We start from the raw sequence: 20,257 nt of genomic DNA on the forward strand, positions 1-20,257 counted from the left end.
GCTATTTCAAAAAGAGTTAGCAAATGAACCCAAGTGGAGCATTTTAATTTCACTTTAAAAACACCAACAGAATCAAGGTGAAGAGTATCTACTCAAATACTTGAAGTAAAAAGAAAAGAAAGCAAAACTATATAACAACATTCTTGAGAAGGTGAACTTTCATAGAGAGACTGGAGCAAGAAAAGATGGGCATTATATTCCTTTATCTAGTGCATTAATACTTGTACAATTCCAATCAAATTTCTCTGTAATTCAAGTAGTCACAACAATGAATGAAAAATCATCCTAAGTGCCACTGAGTAGATTCAGTGCTTCAGTTTTTCCATACTGTTAAAACACAGGGCTAATTGGAGTAATTTCTAGTCCCATCTTTTATAAATTTACTGAATGCACTTGGGAAGGAGAATACAAGAAAATCATTATCTGTGCAAGAACAGACTAGAGCTAACACACTAACAATGTCTTTTCTCAGGCCTGAGAGAACTACTGAGGAATAAAACAGAACAACTGCTCTATTGTGAAAGAGGGACAAAACCCTACCTTAAAATAATTAACATGCAAGTGAAAGGGTAAAAAGTCAGGATGACAAGAAGGGCTGCATTGTAACAGCAAGAACCAAAGTAAAAGTAGATGTGCCCAGTGGGAGAGTGTAAAGACATCATGTACATGGATAAGAAGAAGAAAGAAAGGATATCTACCTGGAAAGTGCATGCCAATGCAAAAATTCCAAGCATGCACAGATGAGAGAAAAGGACTGTATTACTCATTACTGGTCACATGCATTAAGGATGCAGGTGCTCAGAAAGAATATGGAAGAAAAGAGATTGAAAAAATATGCTAGCAACATAGAAGTTCAGGAATCATGAATTATGTCACTATGAATGCTGCAAAGACCAGGCTGGTTTGATTCTTCCCAGCCTTATGAGTTTGCATAGATTTATTTTCATTGTCAGCAGTACTACAGATTTCTACCTTTGACACTGTGCTGTGCTAGTACAAATGTCCAGCCAAAAAAAAAAAAACCTCCAGAGAATAGATCTGGCTAAAAAACAATATAGTTTAAAAAGTCCTTGTCAGGTGGGAAAGTCTCCCATTCTAGTTCACTGCCCAGCAATGCCAATAGTAGGCCAACACAGGGGAGAAAGCAATTGAGGGCAGAAATGGGTGGCTGCAGACAGCAATTCCAAGTGCCATCATGTGCCCGATCATGTTTTCTGTTGTGACAACTCAGTTCTGCTTATTATCTTTTACAGATTTGATAATGGTGTTAAAATCTCCCACTTTTAAAATTGCAAAAAACAATTTTGAAATAATTATTTATTTTGAGTCATGTTATTCCATAAATCTGGCCTAAAATGCAACCACATAATTTAAATTATCACAAGTTTCTTAGACTGGAAGTTTCTAAACCCTGCAAGCAGTGTACCTGTGATAGAATAATACTGCACTCAAAGGCTTTATCCTACTATAATCTACAGACACCTAGAAATGTAGATGGCAGGACACAGAAGATAAATTGTGATAACAACACATTTGCCTGTGAAATAAACCAACTATTTAGGTATTTTAAGTTCAGTCACCCACACCATAAAAGCTTTTCAAATATAAAGTGCACATTATATTTGTACAGATAGTTATGTAAGATTAAATAGGCTTCAATACTTTTTAAGGTTTTTGTCCTGTCAGAAGATAGTCAAGTAAACAATTAGAATTTTTTAGTTTTTAAAGGAATGCCCCAAGAGGAGCCTAAAACAATGAAATCCTTTTAAAAAATTAATTCAAACTGGGTTTTTTCAGAATGTTTTCATGTAGACAATGGTATTCTATAATTTAAAAAAATATTTTAAAAAATCAAGTCCATCTGATTACTGCAAGAGGAACATACTTGGAATTCTAACCCTGACAAATACATAGTACATGTGTTCTGTTTTTTTAGTAGGTTCACTTCCACAAATGGTTACCACATTTAATTTTTGATAAAAAAGTTGTTGATAAAAAAAAGCAAGAGCACATTATTTATTTCAGACTCCTCAAACAAAACTAGCAAAGAGTTTGAAGTCTTCCACTGCTCATAAAACCATTATCTGAACATAGAAACTTATGAGTGATTACATGTAAATAGACAAAATTAGATCAATAAAAACTCCTGACAACTTATCTTTATACTGCCAACATATTGTTGTTTTTAAAATGTGCTCATTCAGCTACTTACTGCATTCACCTTCACTTAGTGGAAGCATTTGAATTTAGGGAAGTTCAGCACCCACTGATCTGTAGCTGCTGTACCAGGTGTTCACACATTTCACAGGAATTACTTCCAGAACACACACACTGCACATCAAGGCAATAATAGTTAAAGAGCTAAAATCCTTCTTCTCATTAAAAATGTGGTTTGCAATTTTTTGGAAAAAGAAGCAACACTTTTTTTCTAGCAAGCACACCTACAACACAAAGTCTATCTAGCACCAAAATAAACTATAAAACTGTGCAACAGCCACAGTTCCAAAAATTGACAGATTTTCTTTAAAATTATATGCTGTACATAGGACTTTATAGCAATGGATTTTTTTTCCTCTAATATATATAGAAATGATTGATGAACAACCTGTAATCTGCATTCTACCAGAAAAAGGAGAAAATGGAGGAAAAGGGGTAATTTAGTTATTTACATTAGAGGATTCTGTAATTTAAGAATAAAAAAATGCGCTGTGACAATCACACACCATGCGGTTGCCAATTATTTTGAACACTAGAGATACCACGTTGTTCTGACAAAATTAATGCCTACATCCACCCCCCAGTCAGAGTCCTTTTCCATAAGAATTTAAAATTCTGAAATTGCTAAGAGAAAACATAGCCAAAAAATAAAATCATGCAGACAATTAGATTTTGAATACTAGATACAGAAACATGTAATAATCAAGGGGCAAGTTAAAACACCAGTGTAGAGTTTAATTTAACTGAAGAAGGCTCAAGAGTCAATCGATTCTTTGTCAAGATGCTGCCAACATCAGAATAGGAAGGAGCTTATACAAACACTCAGGTTTCCCACAAGAATTCTTGCAACAGCTTTCCATAGGCACTTACAGTAAGAAAACAATTCTACCAGTTTGAACTTAATCCTCAAACTCACTGTTTTCACAAACTCGCAGATTTCTAGTTTACAATTCATTTTCCAATACAGACTAATTACAAGCTAATTTTAAGACCTTCCTCTAAAAAATTAAGCTAGTGAGCAGTTTTTTAGAATAAGGGAACTAAAAGAAAGTGTTTTTGAGCAAGAGACATGTAAGACTGCCAACAAGACAAACAAGCCAAAGGCAACACATGGATGAAGGAAATCAAACACAAGCACTAAGAGAATCTAAAACCAAGGTGACATAAAACACCACCATTCAGGGAGCCTGATGAGATGCCAGAGATGTGCTCCAGTCAAACACAGAAAAGCAGCAATAAAACTTCCAGCATTCATATGTGCACGTGGAATACAGCAAAAGCCTGTAGTGGGACTTCCCATTCCCTTTTAGTACCTTCCTGAAGGGCCATCTCTGGTGACTGTGTAACAGATGGTGAAGATGGTGGCTTTGAAGACAGGCTTGGAGCAGGTGACCTCACTGACGACATCACAGCAGAGGAAGCAGATGTTCCAACTCCAGGCTTGGTAAATGGAACATTCTGGTTCACTGAGTGCACAGGCTGTGAAGAATCAATGCCACCTGAAAACAACAACAGAAAGCAGGAACCCTTTGTATGTACTTGCACAGACAATTACACAGCACAGGTAATCACATTTGATTCCACAGTAACTACAAAAAACAGTACAGTACTTCAAAGAGAGATGCCTTCAAACAAATATCTATAAAAAGATCGGTTGCTTAAAAAATTCAATACCTACAGTGCTAAAACTCCATTATAATGAACAAATTGCTGTGACAACTGCAAAAAAAAAAAAAAAGAAAGCATGGTGCAGTACGAGCAAGACTCAGCTGAAGCATCTTTTTGATATATCCCCACAATGCTGTACTTTTACAAATTACTCTTCCCAGGTAAGTGGAATGTAGTCCACCTGAAATACAACCTTCAACATTCTTCCCATGGGAGGAAATCTCGTGCAGTAGACCAGTATTATGCCTCCCTTCCAGTGCTGGCACTCTGCAATATGGGTATTCAATTATGAGACTCATATTCCAAGCACTCTGTTTCAATCAATCCTGAGTATTCCACAAAACTTCTGATGTGTTTTAGACATCTGGACTAGATATAATCTGCTTAAAAAAAGGTCAGATTAATGCTTTGAGAGATTTGACATAGCCCAGCTGAAACTCCTATCAGACAAGGACAACATAACTTCAATTAAGTTAGCTCTCAACTAAGGGTTTCTCTTTGCTTATAAATTGGGAAAATCTGTATTATGGTTCTTCCTAAAAAAACCCTGACTGTCCAAGCTGTTAAAAAGAAGAGAAAGGAAATGGTTTTACCAAAAGTACTCAGTAAACAAACACAGAAATTAAGCAAGAGCATAATTCTCCATTTGCAGAGTACTTGTTTAAGTCACCAAATTTGCTAGAGGATGCAGAGGTAGTTTTAACTTTGCACATATAGCATCTTCTACACATATAGCTGTGTAGTTCATACGGTCCCTGACTTTTCCTTGAATAATGGAGGTGATATTTCAAAGAACTTCATGGGCAAGTTGAAGTTTCCTTTAGAGGGTGAAGAAGAAGAGGCAGCTTAAAATGATCCTTCTGTTTTTACTATTAACAGTCAAAATTTACAGCACACATCTTTATTATCTTTAATATATTTTTCAATTTTAAAATCTGATGTTGAGCATACACATGGCTTTTTCGCAAGTCTTATCAAAATTGAAATTATGTCTTTTTCCAATGAACATACAGAGCATTTTTTTACTGCAATGGACTTCCTATAGCCTCTGCTTCTATACAGTGTCCTGCAGATTCCTCATGGGAGCTTCAGAACCTGTCAGCAGGAATGCTCTTAATACAGTAGCTTCCTCAAGCAAGATATGCAAGATGACAAGGGAAGTTCTTTGTTACATCCATGTGCTCACCCAGGTTCTGTAGAGCTGTTTGTAGGGTGATGGTATTTTCCACATTGCAGCATCAAGCACTGCTGTAGAGAGTGCTAAATGCTGTAATGTCAGTGTCACATGCTCAAAGCCAAAACCAATTTACACCTGGATTAGCTGAAGATGTAATACCTTCCTGCCAAGTACTAATATCTATTCTCAAGCAAAGGTTATCCAATTGCCTTCAAAATTATGTGAATCCTTTAAATAAATTGTAAAAAAAATGTTTCTAAACTCTGAGAAATAAAATATGATTTTTCTTTGTACAAAAATCTAACCTGCAAAGTCAAATATTAGACTTTATCTGGTGACTCCATAAAGGTTTCAAATGCTGTAAGCAACCAAGACCAAAGGAAACACTTGAACAAAATTAACATTTAAAACCACATTTCCTCACCTTCAATGTGCACTGAAGTTTTCCTTTCATGCCTCTCAACCATGAACAACTCTTGCACTAACAATAATCAAGCATAATGATCTACAGCTAAAAGGCATGTTACAGAAAGAATCTGCAGAATTGGGGCAAATTAGCATTGTAATTCATCATTTTCCCCTATATATCATCACCAAGTTGCAATTTAATTTCTAACTGGAGACCTAGAGGCAATAGTTTAAAAGTATCACCACAGCATCTCCTCAAAATTTCAGAAGACACGTGAGAATTATCCTTCTTGAGTTGCTTCAGCTGTGGTCTTGATTTCCTGCCCTCACAACCCCACACATCCCCTTCATCCAAGACAACACAATTTCTAAGGAGAGAGGCACCACCTCCCTGCAGCTTGTTTTCTACCAGCATCCTCTGCCCCTGACTTTCAGTACTGGCTGCAGTCCTTCCCCTTTTTTCAACCACACCTATATTAGCAGATTTACAGGATTACAGCCTACGTTCCTATGGAACTGGGGCAGCAAGGACTTTACATCCTGATCTGACATAAGGGGAAGTATGCGCGTGAGATAATGAAATTAGAGTGTCTCCTGTTCAAGCAGACTGTCCACACCAGGACGCAAAGAAACCCATGCCATATACCTACAGGAGCTCTCCAGCTCCCTCTCCTCAAGGAGGAGTCCGGTAAAATTCAGGCATCCTGGCTGACATCTATGCTAACTTGAAAAGCACCAAGAATATTGAGAGTGCTCCGATTTCAGATGAAATAAACTGGAAAAACATTTAAGAAAGCTACTGACCTAGAAAGACAAAAAACCGAAATAATACAAAATATGTAATTTACATAGCATAACACTCCTGAACAGATTTTTACCAAGACTATTCTACTGAAATACAGATCTTAAAGATAGAAGAGGGTGATTTTGCAGGGTTAAACTAGTTTAAACCTCCAAGGAGAAAAATCTTGAATTAGAGATATTTATATTCTAATTTATTTATACTTCCTAAAGCAAAGAAAAATATTCTCATTGGCTATTATTCACCAACAGCAGTCAATTACTGGCAAAAAAAAAAAATCCTCTTAAAACAAATCTGATTTCTTCTAATGCAATCTTAGCACACTTGCTGAAAATACTTCAGCTATTTCAGAAAGGGGCTGCTGAAATCTTAGGAAAATATTTTCTTGCAGTTCTATGTCCTTAGTACACCACAGAAGTTAAGAGGCTTGATCTTAGTAAATTCAACATGCTGGAGGCTTTGCAAGGCTATACATAAAATTGGATTTTTAAAAAAAACAATTCAAGACCGGTGGTGACAACATTTTTGATTCAAGTAAAAAACAATTCAGGAATCAAACAATTTCTGAAAAACTCTTGCCAGCCTAAGCTTCCTGAGTAATTCCTGTTTGAACACACAGATTTTATTAACACATCATTCTTCTACATAAAGGATTCATTTTCATCACAGAGAGCTTTCAGTCCTGACTGTACAAAACTGCTTTGAAAAAAATACATTAAAACTGTAGCATTCTGACTGGCAGTCTGTCTGCAATGTGCTTATTTATAATTCAAAGATTGTAAGGGCATCTTTCACAGCACAGGTGGATACTGTATCCAAGTTTCTTTACACAAACAGTCATAGAAAGCATGCTTATGAATTTCAGTAGCTTTTTTTTCAAGTAGTTTAGCAAAAAACTATGCACAGAACAGATGGCAACTGTTTCCCATCATTGCTTCTTCCTGAAGAAAGCAGGGAGGATGAAATATTCAGAAAGTTTCCTTCCAGTAGATCATTCATTATTTCTTTATGCTCCTTGTGTATTGTATTCATACACTTTCCAAGGATGTACAGGAACTGGCAAATATTTTTCAAAATCCAACTCTTTTCTTAAAGGCTGAAAACAAATAGAATACTATATATAAAATGACTCCATCTGAGAACAGTAAGACTGCACTGGGAAATTTAGAAGCATCTCAGCATCTCAAAACCAAACCAATTATACCAGGATCAAACAATTACTATAATTACTTTACAATTTTATTATTATGCATTTATTTATAATTATTTATGTAAATATTTTACTATCGGGGTGTTGTAGCCAAAGATGTTGAATTCTAGATTAAAAGAAATCAGATATCATTGGAGGCATTTTGTTTGGCCCCAGACATCAAAAATGGTTTAAAGTGTTCAAGGTTTAGTAATAAAACTGTCCAGCTCTTCCTTCAGCCTTGCTGTTAGCTGTTATGTTTATCTGCTTTTCTTAGTCAAGAAATATGGAAACATTTGTGTGCTGAGGTTGAACCAGAATTCAGGGGAAAGAAAAAAATTATTTTGCAGATAAATCACTTCCAGAAACCTGTGTACTGTGCAATGAAACACAGGGCATGCTTCTATCAGCAGCTTTACAAGCCCAGAAAGAGTCTGCATGCAGTGTAACTATTGAGGCCTACAGCCTGGCAAACCAAGGACTGCAGTATGACCCAAGTACAACAAAAACAGTGGATCACTGTTTATTTTCATAACTGCCAAGTGAGTATCCATGACACGGCATTATCACAACCAATTCTATCATTAATTCCTTGAAATCCAAGTGTAATATTACTACTTTTTCTTGAGGCCATATACTAACTCAATCACCCCCTTAAGAGCAGCACTGAATGGTTCAAAAATAAAACTACTGCTCATATTGCTCTTCACTGTCTGGTCAGCTCCACTGTTCCACCTTTAAAACAGCTGCTCATTGCAAAAAAATTTGCTATGAACAAATGACTTCAAGACACCTCTACAGGAAATAAAATTAACAAGCATTGGAATGAAAAACTTCTGTAAATAAAACAGTAACAGTTTGAACAAAAAATAAGTTGTTTTCATATGCCTACTGCATATTGTACTATTCTGGAAAGACACCTGCATTTTGTCAAGTCCAGCTGCACATTCTGCACTGAACAGAGTCAACTTTTTTGGCCAGTCCTTGAAAGAATTTTTATGCACAACCATGAAATGCTGGTAACTTCAGGAGCTTTTCAAGGAGCTCCCTATTTTTCTTTTTTGAATGATATTTTGTTTCATGGTTCGAAAATACTGGAGAAAATTACACAGAGCACTCATCAGTACAGAATTCAAATCTACTAATATTAAATGACACTCTACATCCTAGTCTTGGGAGTGGGGGAACCAATATTGAAACTAAATTCAAACTATGGATTGAATGAGCTTCATTTAAGCTTAACTGCTTTTCCCAAAAAAAAAGCTTTATCAAAGCCATATTCTTTCTTAATTCTTTCTTGGTCTGAGAAAATTTCAGCTACTAGGACTCCTAACACAGTTTCAATGTTACGCTATAATCTGAAGTATTTAGCATTAAAAAGGAAACCTACAGCTATGTAACATCTGCCTTTAGTAGAGACAGCAAGCTATACTCTGCTTTCACAAGTCAAAACTGCGTGAAGTCAGAAAATTCCCAGTTTAGAAAGAAAATCAGATCAAATCTTACACAGACTATTGCTCTCTCCTCTGCAGAGCCATATATTTCATTGGGAAGGTACTCCCACACCTCCCAATCTCTTCCATGCTTCCTACTAAGTACTACCCCATGAACTGGTACTCAGTTTTCCTATGAAACAGAAGCTGAAAGAACTAATGAGGACTCAGTGTACTTGCCCTCAACTGGCATCTTCACAACCTTATACTACATCCAAACTAAAACAATCAAGTTGATGCTTGCAAAAATCAGCTACAACTTCCTAACTCTTTCAAATGCTTATCAAAAATATTAATTAAAAAAAAACCCAACTGACTCAAAATCCAGTGTCCACTTTTTTCCTGAACTCAGCGGGAAAATGCACGTGTGTTTATTAAGATCCAATTATTACAATCATTACAGAGATACCTCTTCCTGAATTATGGAGCAAATGAGACTTGCCAAAGTCATTAGTATGAATTTTATCTAACAGTAAATGTGAACTACAGAGAGCATAAAATAAAGAGATGATGGGGGAGGGAAGGGGAGAGAAAGGGAGTGACAAGTGACAGATTAAGACCCATCAAGAGACAAGGGGTAGACAAGAAAAATACTTCAAATCCTACAGGCACTGCCAGGCTGAGAATGAAACATGCTGCCACATCATTGGGAACTGCCCAGTTGTGCAGGATACAAGAATTAAAAGTCACAATTACATATGTGAAATGTTTTTAAAGGAACCAAAAAAAGCAAGATTGAACAGTATTTCAGGAACTACATGTGAGAGATGACAGCAGTGAGTTATACAGACCAGACTTAATTTTTGCAAAGGAAATCCAAGCATTTGTGGTGGATGTGACTGTGTGATACAAATGTACTGACACACCCTTAGAAGAGGCCAGCGTAGAAAAAGTGAAGAAATACCAACATCATCACAAACACATCCAGGAACTCACAACTGTGGTAGACATCATATTTGTGAGTGTTCCCTGCAGAGTGCAGGGGAAATGGTATCACAGAAACCATGAACTTCTGAGGGCCCTGGGTCACTCCAAGTCAAGGCAGGAGAAGACAGTGCAGGCCCTGGCCTCGGAGCACTCCGCACTTCTGCAGGTACTGCGTGTGTGTCTGCGAGTAAAGCATGTGCTGTTTTATCACCTTAGCAGCAATAAAGTTTCAGTGAATACCATGGGTGTTGGGCAGCCACACGCCAGCTGACACCAGGCATGGACAGCATGTGGGAATGACAATGGACTCATATCATGAGGTGTCTCATACCATACAAATGGGACTAAATTCTACTGATTTTCACTGAGGTCAACAGGCCACCTATACTTAACATGGAAAAGCAATAGGTACAAATTATATGTGTTGGATAAATAGAAAGATATCACCACCTGGGGATCCTGACTGTGTCCTGTTAGTCCTCTTCTTCTGGTCTTCTTGGTGGCGGGGGTCCCACACAACAGAGCTCAATGAGTTAATTATGTTCAGGTGTGCATGGGAACTCCAAGCAGTTCCCCTTGGATGCAGGCAGGGGAGTTTTCCAGTCTTTTTACAATACTGTGGATCATGCCTACTCCTTTGGAAATTGAGTCTGGGGGCATTTCGGGGGTCTTTGATGGTTTTGGCCCCTTCTAAGGCACGAAGCTGCCTCTCACATGAGTGCATTTGAGTCAGTTGCGCCCCATGAGAAGGGATGAACACCCTCAGGTGTACGCGTGACAGTTGTGTAAGAAGGACAATCGGCATGATAAAAAGTACCAGCCTGCCTCCACAGGGCCTGCTTCTCAAGTGGCTCAAGACCCAGCTTGTAGCCTCTGGTGGTGGGTGTTCATCCTCCTTGTCTTGTGTGGATTGAAGGCTTTTCCAGCACACACCACACTCCCATAAACTCTCCTCCTGCTCCAGGGGAAAAAGAGTGCAAACCTGGACTCAGTAAAAGCACCCTGCTGCCTCCACAAATGGTTGATTGTTTTGAGTCATTATCATTAACATGTCAGTCTCTCACAGTGCTACTAAGGCGAAATTTAGAGAAACAACAACCATGACTTAGAGAAATTCTCTAGCCAGAAAAAGTATCTTTGTGAATAACAGACATATTTCAGAAATTACATATTCCTTCAAAACTGCATAAAAAAGCTCCCTTCTGAGGCCACTCACATGAAAACCCACACAAATAAACTAACACCATCCCCTAAATAGTGTATTTTTCTGTTTCTCTCAATAGAAACAAATAGCTGCTATTGTGAGGACTGTGGTAACCAAATTAGAAAAGCTACAAGAATGAGTGTCAGTACTCAAAATTACATTACAGAATTCCACACAGTGAACATGAACAAGCCAACAAGAGCAAATGATTACTTGTATTTCCCAGACAAATCTGGCAGTTCACTATCTTTCAAGTAACACCATACCTGTACTTATTTGGTTGTTTACTTTAGGAACCGATCCGGTGAGATTCCTGCTGAGGTTGTCTTGCACAGCCTGAGCAGATGAAACAGTTGATAATGTTGTATTATATCCCAGAGGAACGTGCTGTTGAAGGGAATGAGGTACTGATGTACTCTGGCTAGAAAATGCATTTGTCTCTTTCAACTGTCCAACAGCAGGTAGACTCTGAGAGGTAAATGTCTGCCCATACACACCTCCAGCAGCCACAGGAGGATAGGAAACATTAGGATACATGGCACCAGAAACCACGGGCATGGCGTAGTGATCAGAATTAAGGGGAAATCCCTGAGATGCAACTGAAGAGCTGACAGAAGTGCTGTAGTGATTATCAAATGCTGAATATGACTGCTGAGCACTCACATGCAAGTAGGATGCAGATGATACTGCTCCTTGAACAGGTCTGTCACTGGAGCCCCCTGAATGGGGAGGAGTGTTGTTGTACAATTGATGTGACTCCTGTGCATTCAACACATTGCTACCCACAGATGTCATAACATTTTGTGCTGGTGCTGAATAGTAACCAGGGTAGTAACTGGCTCTGTACTGATTATCCAGATGTGAAGCAGCAGCTTTATTGGGCACTTGGGAATAGTGTCCTGAAGGCGCACTGTAGTTTGGAAGATGTGAGCCATAGCCAGAGGGGAACTGCATCTGACTCTGCATAGGACCTGAAATGAAGAGAAAACATCACACATATTAAAAGGGGCATCTGCTAGTAGTCCCAATGGACTCTGCACTTGAACTAACAAACAACTGCTTTCTTCTTTTCTGTTTTTGAGTTTGATTCTTATCAGCAGAGAGAGAACAAACCAAGTATAATGCATGCAAATACGGTATTTGAGTAATTTGCAAATACATAAAGAAGTAGCAGAAAAATTGATTGCTTCCATTTGTGAAAGAGGTTTCCATGCCAAGATTGTTTGCCTCTTGTTTGTATTTTGAATATTTTTAAGAGTTCATAGGAGGTTAATACTTAAAAAAATAGTGAGCAACCATAAGCACCAAACTGATATTTTAGGTGTTTGAACACAAGAGTTTGCCTTAAAGAAACTGCCTGAATATGGAAACTGAAAAGCTGCAGTCAAATCAGTATGTCAATACATAACAATACAGACATTCTTCTTTACAAGTCTTCAATACAGTGACCAAGATAAAGAGTTGCAGGACAGTTATACTTGTCTTCTGTGCCTTATGTATTATGCTTTCAGGAAAACAGAGGTTTTAATGAAACTACAGAGTATTTGACAAGGCACCTCATTTTCATTTACTGCATGATACTCACATCAGGTGTAAGAGATGTTGGTATCACAGAAACTGACCTCTGGTATCACTGCAATTGGCTCTGCAACATTAGAGGTTAATTACATACAGGCCCAGTAAGGGTCAAACAAGTGCTTGCCTGCTTAGAGACCAAATGTTAACTATATCCAAACTGATTTTCTCAGCTAACTGCTCAATGGGAAATCTCAAAATTCTTCCTCATGAACCATTCCTTAACCCTGTTTTTATTTTTAGTGAAGCACAGATGCTTTTGTGCGGATAACTTGCTTTCTCAAAATTCTCACACTCTATTGCTTACATCAGGCAGAATGACTACAGTGTTATTTCCCAGTCCCTGACCAATAAAAACATGAACACAGCACTGGCCCACTCATAAATTAAATGGCAGCTGAGGTAATAATGAATAGTTGATTCCCCTGCTTATATTTATAATGATTACAAAACTTAAGCATTACATCCCTTGTCTTGAAATTCTGAAAAAAATCACTGTTCTCCAAGGAACCTCAAGATGTCCTATGATTAACTTGCAAGGCAATTTTAATAATGAGTTTGTTAACAGACTCCTAAAAAACAAGGAACATACTGCCCAAAATTGCTTTCTGGTAAAATTAAAAATGCCCTTTCATAACTGACAAGAAGTTAAGCAGAAGAGAAAGGAGCAAAAAATTGCTTAACAGTAACTTGGACTGCTGGATCAAAAGACAGACAGGCACTTGGGGAAGAAGCATAAAGAGCTTAAAAAATTTATCTTGAGTTTTGAAGAGAGCATGTATGAGCTATGCTATTGATTCACCTTCTTCTTGAAAAAGTGGGAGCTGCTTTATAGAGCTGTGTAGTTTTTTCTCCTTTAAAGGAAAATGATTTTGAGTTAGCAAGCCATTAACAGCTACAGGAACTTTGCCAGACTTTTGGCCTGTTTAAAAAAAAAAACAGTTTCTGAAAAAGCAATCCCAAAAATACAGCAATAATTTACATGTGTCAAGGTTTATGGCTTTAAGCAGCTATACCACCTAAGACGGCAAGAAAAGATATTTTATTTGAAAATAAAATGTGCATCTGTTCTACTGATATATGCAGATTTAAGCTAACTGAGCAAGTATACCTTAGAAACTGGTATAGGAGCACCTGACTCCTAAATAGAAGGTTGCATATCAAATCATCTACTGCAAAGTCTTCTAGTATCTAGCTCTTGTATCAAAACACACACCATAGAGATTAAACCACAGAGATTAATTTACCAATACAAGATATCAGTCTCTACATGATAGAATGCAGAGTCCTTTTTATTCACATTTTTAAGCAGAAACATCTATAAACACACACATGAAAACCTCACTGAGAAAGATAACATTTGAAAAATTATATTGATTTCAAGCTGTATGTCCTTTGAAAGCAAGTTTTACAATTATACATGAAAGATTATTCGCATTATCTGAAGTGAGCTTTTTGTCCATTTGATTACAAAGAATGTGAGCAGAAAGTAATTTTTGTATTGCAATTAGTAGCTGAAGCTACTAATGATGACTAGATAACTGGACAGTTTTCAACACTGGAAATCAGAATACATCTTCAGTGTCAATTCAAAATCTGGTTAATTGCACAATCAGTCACGATGTCTCAGGTATTCCATCCTTCCAAAACACCTGACAAATACCTCAAAAAATTCCATAAAGGAGCTGAAAGCCTCAGCTGTACACAGCAGTTGTATCTCTAAAACATCATCTCTGCAATAAAAGCAGTGCACCTCTCCTTCTACGAACAAATAAATACTTATTATATAAAGTATGCAATTCTATAAAGTTACAATGTGTAACTACACAGACGTTAACAGGTGAAACCCAAAAATCCTAAATCTTTTTAAGGGAGGGGGGAGCCACAACGCAAAAAACTCCAAACTCCCAGAAAAAAATAAAAGGAGCAGTGCTTTGGCTATACCACCACGTGAGTTAGTAAGGTTTTGCTTGCTAAGGTCACATTTGGTTTTTATGTCCACGCATTCCCTCAGCAGCATAATTCAGCCATCTGCCATATACCCTACCTACATGGAGTCTATGGATGCTACACCTCCAAACTGCCTTTCTATCCAAATCCACCTGTGAGCTTTCCAAAACTTCTAACACTCCTTTAGCCACCTCCAGAGAAGACTCCCACAGTCTCCTCACATGTCCTTTACCCCATGGGCAGGGGGCAGCACCACTGCCCCTTGTTTACTGCTGGCAAACAAACCAGCAGATGAAGGTGGAGCTGAGCTCTCAGGACAGCTCAGTCACAGAACTGGTGTCTCCTCCTTCAGGAGGATTCACGTAGCTTCCCATTTTCACAAAATATTCAGAGGTTTCCCATCTTTCATATCTCTGTTCTCTTTGTTAAATTGGCTAAAACTACCCCCAGTCTGAGGGGGGGATGAAAAACAAGGCTGAACAACATAATAATGAAAATTTTGCTTCCAAAATGCCAGTAGAAATACTAATGGCAGCCTTACAAACCAGCTGTAGACAGCACCAGATAAAACTCTTCTGAAGAGTCATGGGAATTCAATACAATTATCCTCTCAGTGCTGCATTTCAATACATTAAATTGTTAGTGCTGAAGTCCTCCATCACTACTGAAGAAATACATCATCCTTCAGTACTGATTTAACAAGAACCATTTTGTTATGCTGAAATTAGGAAATAGGTCATTTTCCACTTAGATACAAAGCTACTCTCAAGACTACAAAAAAAGCTTCCCAAACTTGCAAGAGAGAAGGAAGAAGATAATACTATACACTCAAGAAGTTACTTTTAAAAACTCAACAAAACAATCATGCCTAAATTTAACAAAAACTGAAGTCTCCAAGGATCTCAAATGGACTTGGTCATTGAACCAGGCAAAATTCACTAATAACAAACCTGAACATCCTTTTTAATATCATTCTATGTATAACAGGCTGCTTGCTTTCTGCAAAAGGTACTGTCTTTCATTAGATGGCAGCAACTACATAGTTTTACCTGAAAAATTCACATTTTATCAAATTGAAACACAGAACACTCTAAAGGAAAAGATACAACAGTGTTTTCTTTCAGCCAATACAGAAACAGCTCAATTCACATCAGGATCTTACATTTAAACTCCACTCCAATGACATAAAATTAAATTTCAAAAGCAGTGACAATCCTGTTCATGAAATTTAGTTTCTATTATACAGTACAGAACTTTCCGCTAGTCTTTTTCTATTGCTATTCCCCTCTACTTCCTCCTCTATTTCCATAAAAAAACCCCAAAAACCAAAACTTCAAATCCTGTGTTGTAACTTCAGGAGATTAGCACTCAGACAACAGATAGACCAATCAAAAATTTTTGGAATGCCATTGCTAAATGTCACAAAATGAAAAATTCAGGGTTATTGACTAAAGTCATCAAAGACATCTAAAGGAACACAAAAACCAAAGTTACGCAATAAACATTTAAGACTGTTATTGGCAGTGTATACATTTCTCAGAATTAAAGAGCATTTTGCAGAAAATAAATGGTCTATGTCCTGCTTTTACACAAGCTGTTTCTACCAATATTAGCAGCAACATGGAGTTAATTAATTAAAACAACAAATAGTAATGATGGCTCTTTAAAATTATTAAGCTAAGAACACAAAGAGAAGATAGAATGACAGCTTCTATTTGTTTCTGTAAAACACTTACAGGTTATACACGCTGTAGCAGCTATATCCTGATAATAACAAGTTTTTTGACTAAAAGCCACGTAAACTGTCATTTTCTGAACAATTTTTACAAACCCCAGCATCACAATACCGGTTTGGATACAACTGAGGCATCTCCTTAAAACCTAGCATTTAATTACCTTCCTTTTCTTCAGTGACTGCCTCAACACCTACTGTATAGATATTTAAGTGCTTAGCCCTTAATTACCCCTTTGGACACAAGAAAAATTCATAATTCTCAAGTAAAAAATTTTGTAGATCCCTACCCTGCACAGAAAACACACCTGTGCAGAAAATAGCATGACTACAGAAGATTAAACAGTATGAGCTAGAACTCTATACAAATAAGAGGCCAAATTCAGATACCAAACCAATATTACACGGAGGAAATGATTATATAGGCATTTTGAAGAGTTAACGTGGTGTGTCAATGAAGAACTGATTTTATAGCCACCAATTTAAAAATGCGGAAGTGTACACTCACCACTTTCATTCATACTACAGTCAGTATCACTACCTCTCTACCTGAAATGGGCGCCAATATTTTGTGACTTCAAACTATTGTGCCTTTGTTTTTCAGTGACCCACATTTCACTGGTCCAGTGTTGCCTGTTCAGCTCAAATCCCAAGATCCAGTTTTGTGAACGCCTACCCACCCACTACTTGCAAGTTCGTACATAGCTACAAAGCGAGTACTGTCGCCCCTAATACGCGATTTTCTGCCCATTCTCACGCACGACAGCCCGCGTCGAGGCCTGGAGGTGCCTCGGCCTCCAGAGCCTTCCTGAAACGCCACAAAACAGGCGCCACAACACCGGGCACATCCAAATCCGCGAGGAGATAAAGGTGCGGATACCATCCCCTCCGCCGGCCCCTTCAGCGAAGCGGGAGAGGCTGCCCCTTCTCAAGTTCTTTTCGCACGCAGCCGCGGGCCCCGCACCCTCCCCGAGCAGCCCCGCGGGTCCCGCTGCCTTTCCGCTAAAGGGCTTCGTGCGCGCCGGACGCACCGGGCCCGCGCCCGCCCGCCGGGAGGAAGGAAGAGCGCGCAGGCCCCCGGCACCCACGGGAGCCTCACCCCCCGCGGGAGGGGCTGGGCTCGTCCCGGGGACCCCGCGGGCGGCCTTCCCCCGCCCGCCCGGGCCCCGCGCAGGTCCCTCACCGTTCTGGCAGCGCGGCGCGCCGCTCGCAGGGGCCGCGGCCTCCAGGGAGCTGCCGGGCCCGCCCGGAGAAAACGCGGCGGCGGCGGCTGCGGGCCGCGGCGGCAGCCCGGCGGGCGCGGACATGGCTTCTCGCAGCGCTCCTTCAGTGGGTCCCGCTCCCGCCTGCTCCTCTCCTTCCTCCTCCTTCTCCTCCGCCGCCCCGATCCACAGCCGGGCGCCGAGCGAGGCCGGGAGCCGCGGGAGGGCCCGAGCGCCGCGCGCGCCGTCGCGGCCCCGAGCGCCGCCGCCTACAGCGCCCCCCGGCGGCGGCTCCGCCGCGAGGCCGCGCCCCGCCCGGCGCTGCCCGGCCCGGCCGCGGAGGGCGGGACGGGACGGGCCGAGCAGGGAGGGCAGGCCGGCAGCGCGGCCGGGCCTCGCGTCCCGCGAGGGATGCAGCTCGCCCGGTCCCGCCGGGAACGGCCCGTGTGGCGGGGAGAAACTGCACGGCCCGCTTAGTCTGTGTGTGGCGGGGCCCTGTGCCTTATCTGTGACTCCGTGGGCAGGCCGGGCAGGGTGAGGAGAGGGCTGTGATCCTGCCCCTCTTCTCGGCCTTAGTGAGGCGCATCTGGAGTGCTGTGTTCAGTTTTGGGCTCCTCAACACAAGAGAGACATGGAGCTCCGGGAGCGGGACCAGTGGAGGGGAGGGCAACAAAGATGATTGAGGGGCTGGAGCATCACTTATCAGGAATGGCTGAGGGAGCTAGGCTTATTAAACCTGGAGAAGAGACAACTGAGAGAGGATTTCATCAATATATATCTAAAGATATATCTATATAGTATATAAATACTTCAGCTGGGTGTGCCAAGAGGATGGAGCCAAGCTCTTCTCCGTGATGCCAAACAATAGGACACAAGGCAACGGTAAGAAACATGCACAAGAAGTTCCACCTGAGCATGAGGGAAAATTTTATAGTGACTGCACTGGAGCAGATTGCTCCAAGAAGTTGTGGGGTTCTCTCTCACTTGACTATCAAGAGATGCTCAAGAACCATCTGGACGCAATCCTATGCCACGTGCTCTAGGGTTACCCTGCTTTTAGCAGGGAGGTTGGACCAGATGAGCCACTGTGGTCCCTTTCAATCTGACTGATTCTGTGAGGCTGCTCCATGTCCCTGCCTCAGGGCACAGACATGTACATATGCAATACATACACCTGTCCTTATTTTCCCTGAGACATTTTTGTCTGTATAGATAATATATGCTATTTTAGGTATAAATGTACCCTGGAACACATAGAGAGGTAATGTGTACTGCACAGGGGAAAAGGTCTCACAAGGTAAGGTGAGGTGAAAGCTCTCCCTCTGTAATTATTCTTGTACCGACAGAAAAGCCTTAGTGAGATAGGGTGAGCTGAGGCAAGGCTTTTCTTTCAGTGTTAGGAGTGCTCACTGTATTCTGTCTGTCTCCAGTGCGGATATATGCTATCTATTGAGAAAGGCCTTCACAGGAAATGGCAAGGTGAGATAAGGGAAGACTTTTCAGTCTCTTTTCAGAATATATATTTTATATTCTCTAAACAGGAAGGAAAGTGTTGGAAAGCGTCTGCCATGGTTTAACCTCATCCAGCAACAGAGCACCACACAGCACCTTGCTCACTCCCCCTCCCATCCAGCTGTAATGGGGAAGAGAATCGTAATTGTAAAAGTGAGAAAACTCATGGGTTGAGATAAAGTCTGTTTAATAGTTAAAGCAAAAGCTGTGCACACAAGCAAAGCAAAACAGGGAATTCCTTCACCACTTGCTGTGGTCAGGCAGGAGTTCAGCCACCTCCAGGAAAGCAGGGCTCCATCACACGTAATGGTTATTTGGAAGACAAACACCATTGCTCTGAATATGCCTCCCTCCTTCTCCCTCACCCAGCTCTATATGCTGAGCACAACACCACATGGTATGGAATATCCATGGTATGGAATATGGGATCAGCTGCCCCAGTTATATCCTCTCCCAGCTTGTGCTTGCCCAGCTCCCTCCCTTGCTGGTGGGGTGTTATGAGAAGCAGAAAAGACCTTGACACTGAATAAGCACTGCTCAGCAGTAATGAAAACATCTCTGTTTTATGAGCACTGTTTGCAGCAAAAAGCCAAAACATAGTCCACACCAGCTGCTGTGAAAAAAATGAACTCTATCCCCTGCCAAAACCAGCACATCCTTCCCTGTTGGCTGCTGTTGACAAAGGATTTCTGTTCAGTTTAGCACCTTCCACAGTCTAAACCTCACACTAAAATGTCACCAGAGGACACAAGGAAAAATGATGCACCACAGCTTTGGTCACCATGAAGAGACTAATTTATTTTTTCTGACTCCAATCATTTATAGTTCTCAAAAGGTGCCAGTGGATTGGAAGGTGAACGTGTCACCTCTCCAACGACACTGGACAAACTACCAGTCTATCAAATTTCTCCGCCTCTATGAAAGAATGCAAAACAATAGGCTGTTTACAGAAAGTTGCGTGAGAAAGTTCTCTACAAGAATGTAAATTCAGAAGACTTTAGAAAATCCTAAGAAATCAGGGCGACACTAAACCATATTAATTTTGACTGTTTTTCTGTCTCTATCACCTCTCTATCACCTATCATTCACTCAGACACTACTCAAGACTGGGTTAATTGCTCAGGTTATTTAATTAATTATGCAAAAATCAAAAGCACTATAATATACTGGTGATTTATATTGTCAGTATTGAATCCAATGA

General features: G+C 40.1%; 1 protein-coding gene across 2 annotated transcripts in view; it reads right to left on the reverse strand.

The window, feature by feature from the left end:
• Positions 1-17,823, reverse strand: part of SEC24B (SEC24 homolog B, COPII coat complex component) — a 46,365-nt gene extending 28,542 nt beyond the window's left edge. Inside the window, exons 1-3 of one of the 2 annotated variants that reach the window (XM_068187408.1) lie at positions 17,526-17,823; positions 11,352-12,056; positions 3,531-3,716 (exon numbers count right to left, since the gene is read on the reverse strand). In XM_068187408.1, the coding sequence (XP_068043509.1) occupies positions 3,531-3,716; positions 11,352-12,056; positions 17,526-17,649 (1,015 nt within the window). In that variant the 5' untranslated portion in view covers positions 17,650-17,823. The remainder of the gene's footprint in view (positions 1-3,530; positions 3,717-11,351; positions 12,057-17,525) is intronic. The other variant, XM_068187407.1, reaches the window with a different exon arrangement.
• Between the last annotated feature and the right edge of the window lie 2,434 nt (positions 17,824-20,257).

The sequence above is a fragment of the Anomalospiza imberbis genome, chromosome 4 (genome assembly GCF_031753505.1).
Source record: "Anomalospiza imberbis isolate Cuckoo-Finch-1a 21T00152 chromosome 4, ASM3175350v1, whole genome shotgun sequence".
NCBI lineage: Eukaryota > Metazoa > Chordata > Aves > Passeriformes > Viduidae > Anomalospiza > Anomalospiza imberbis.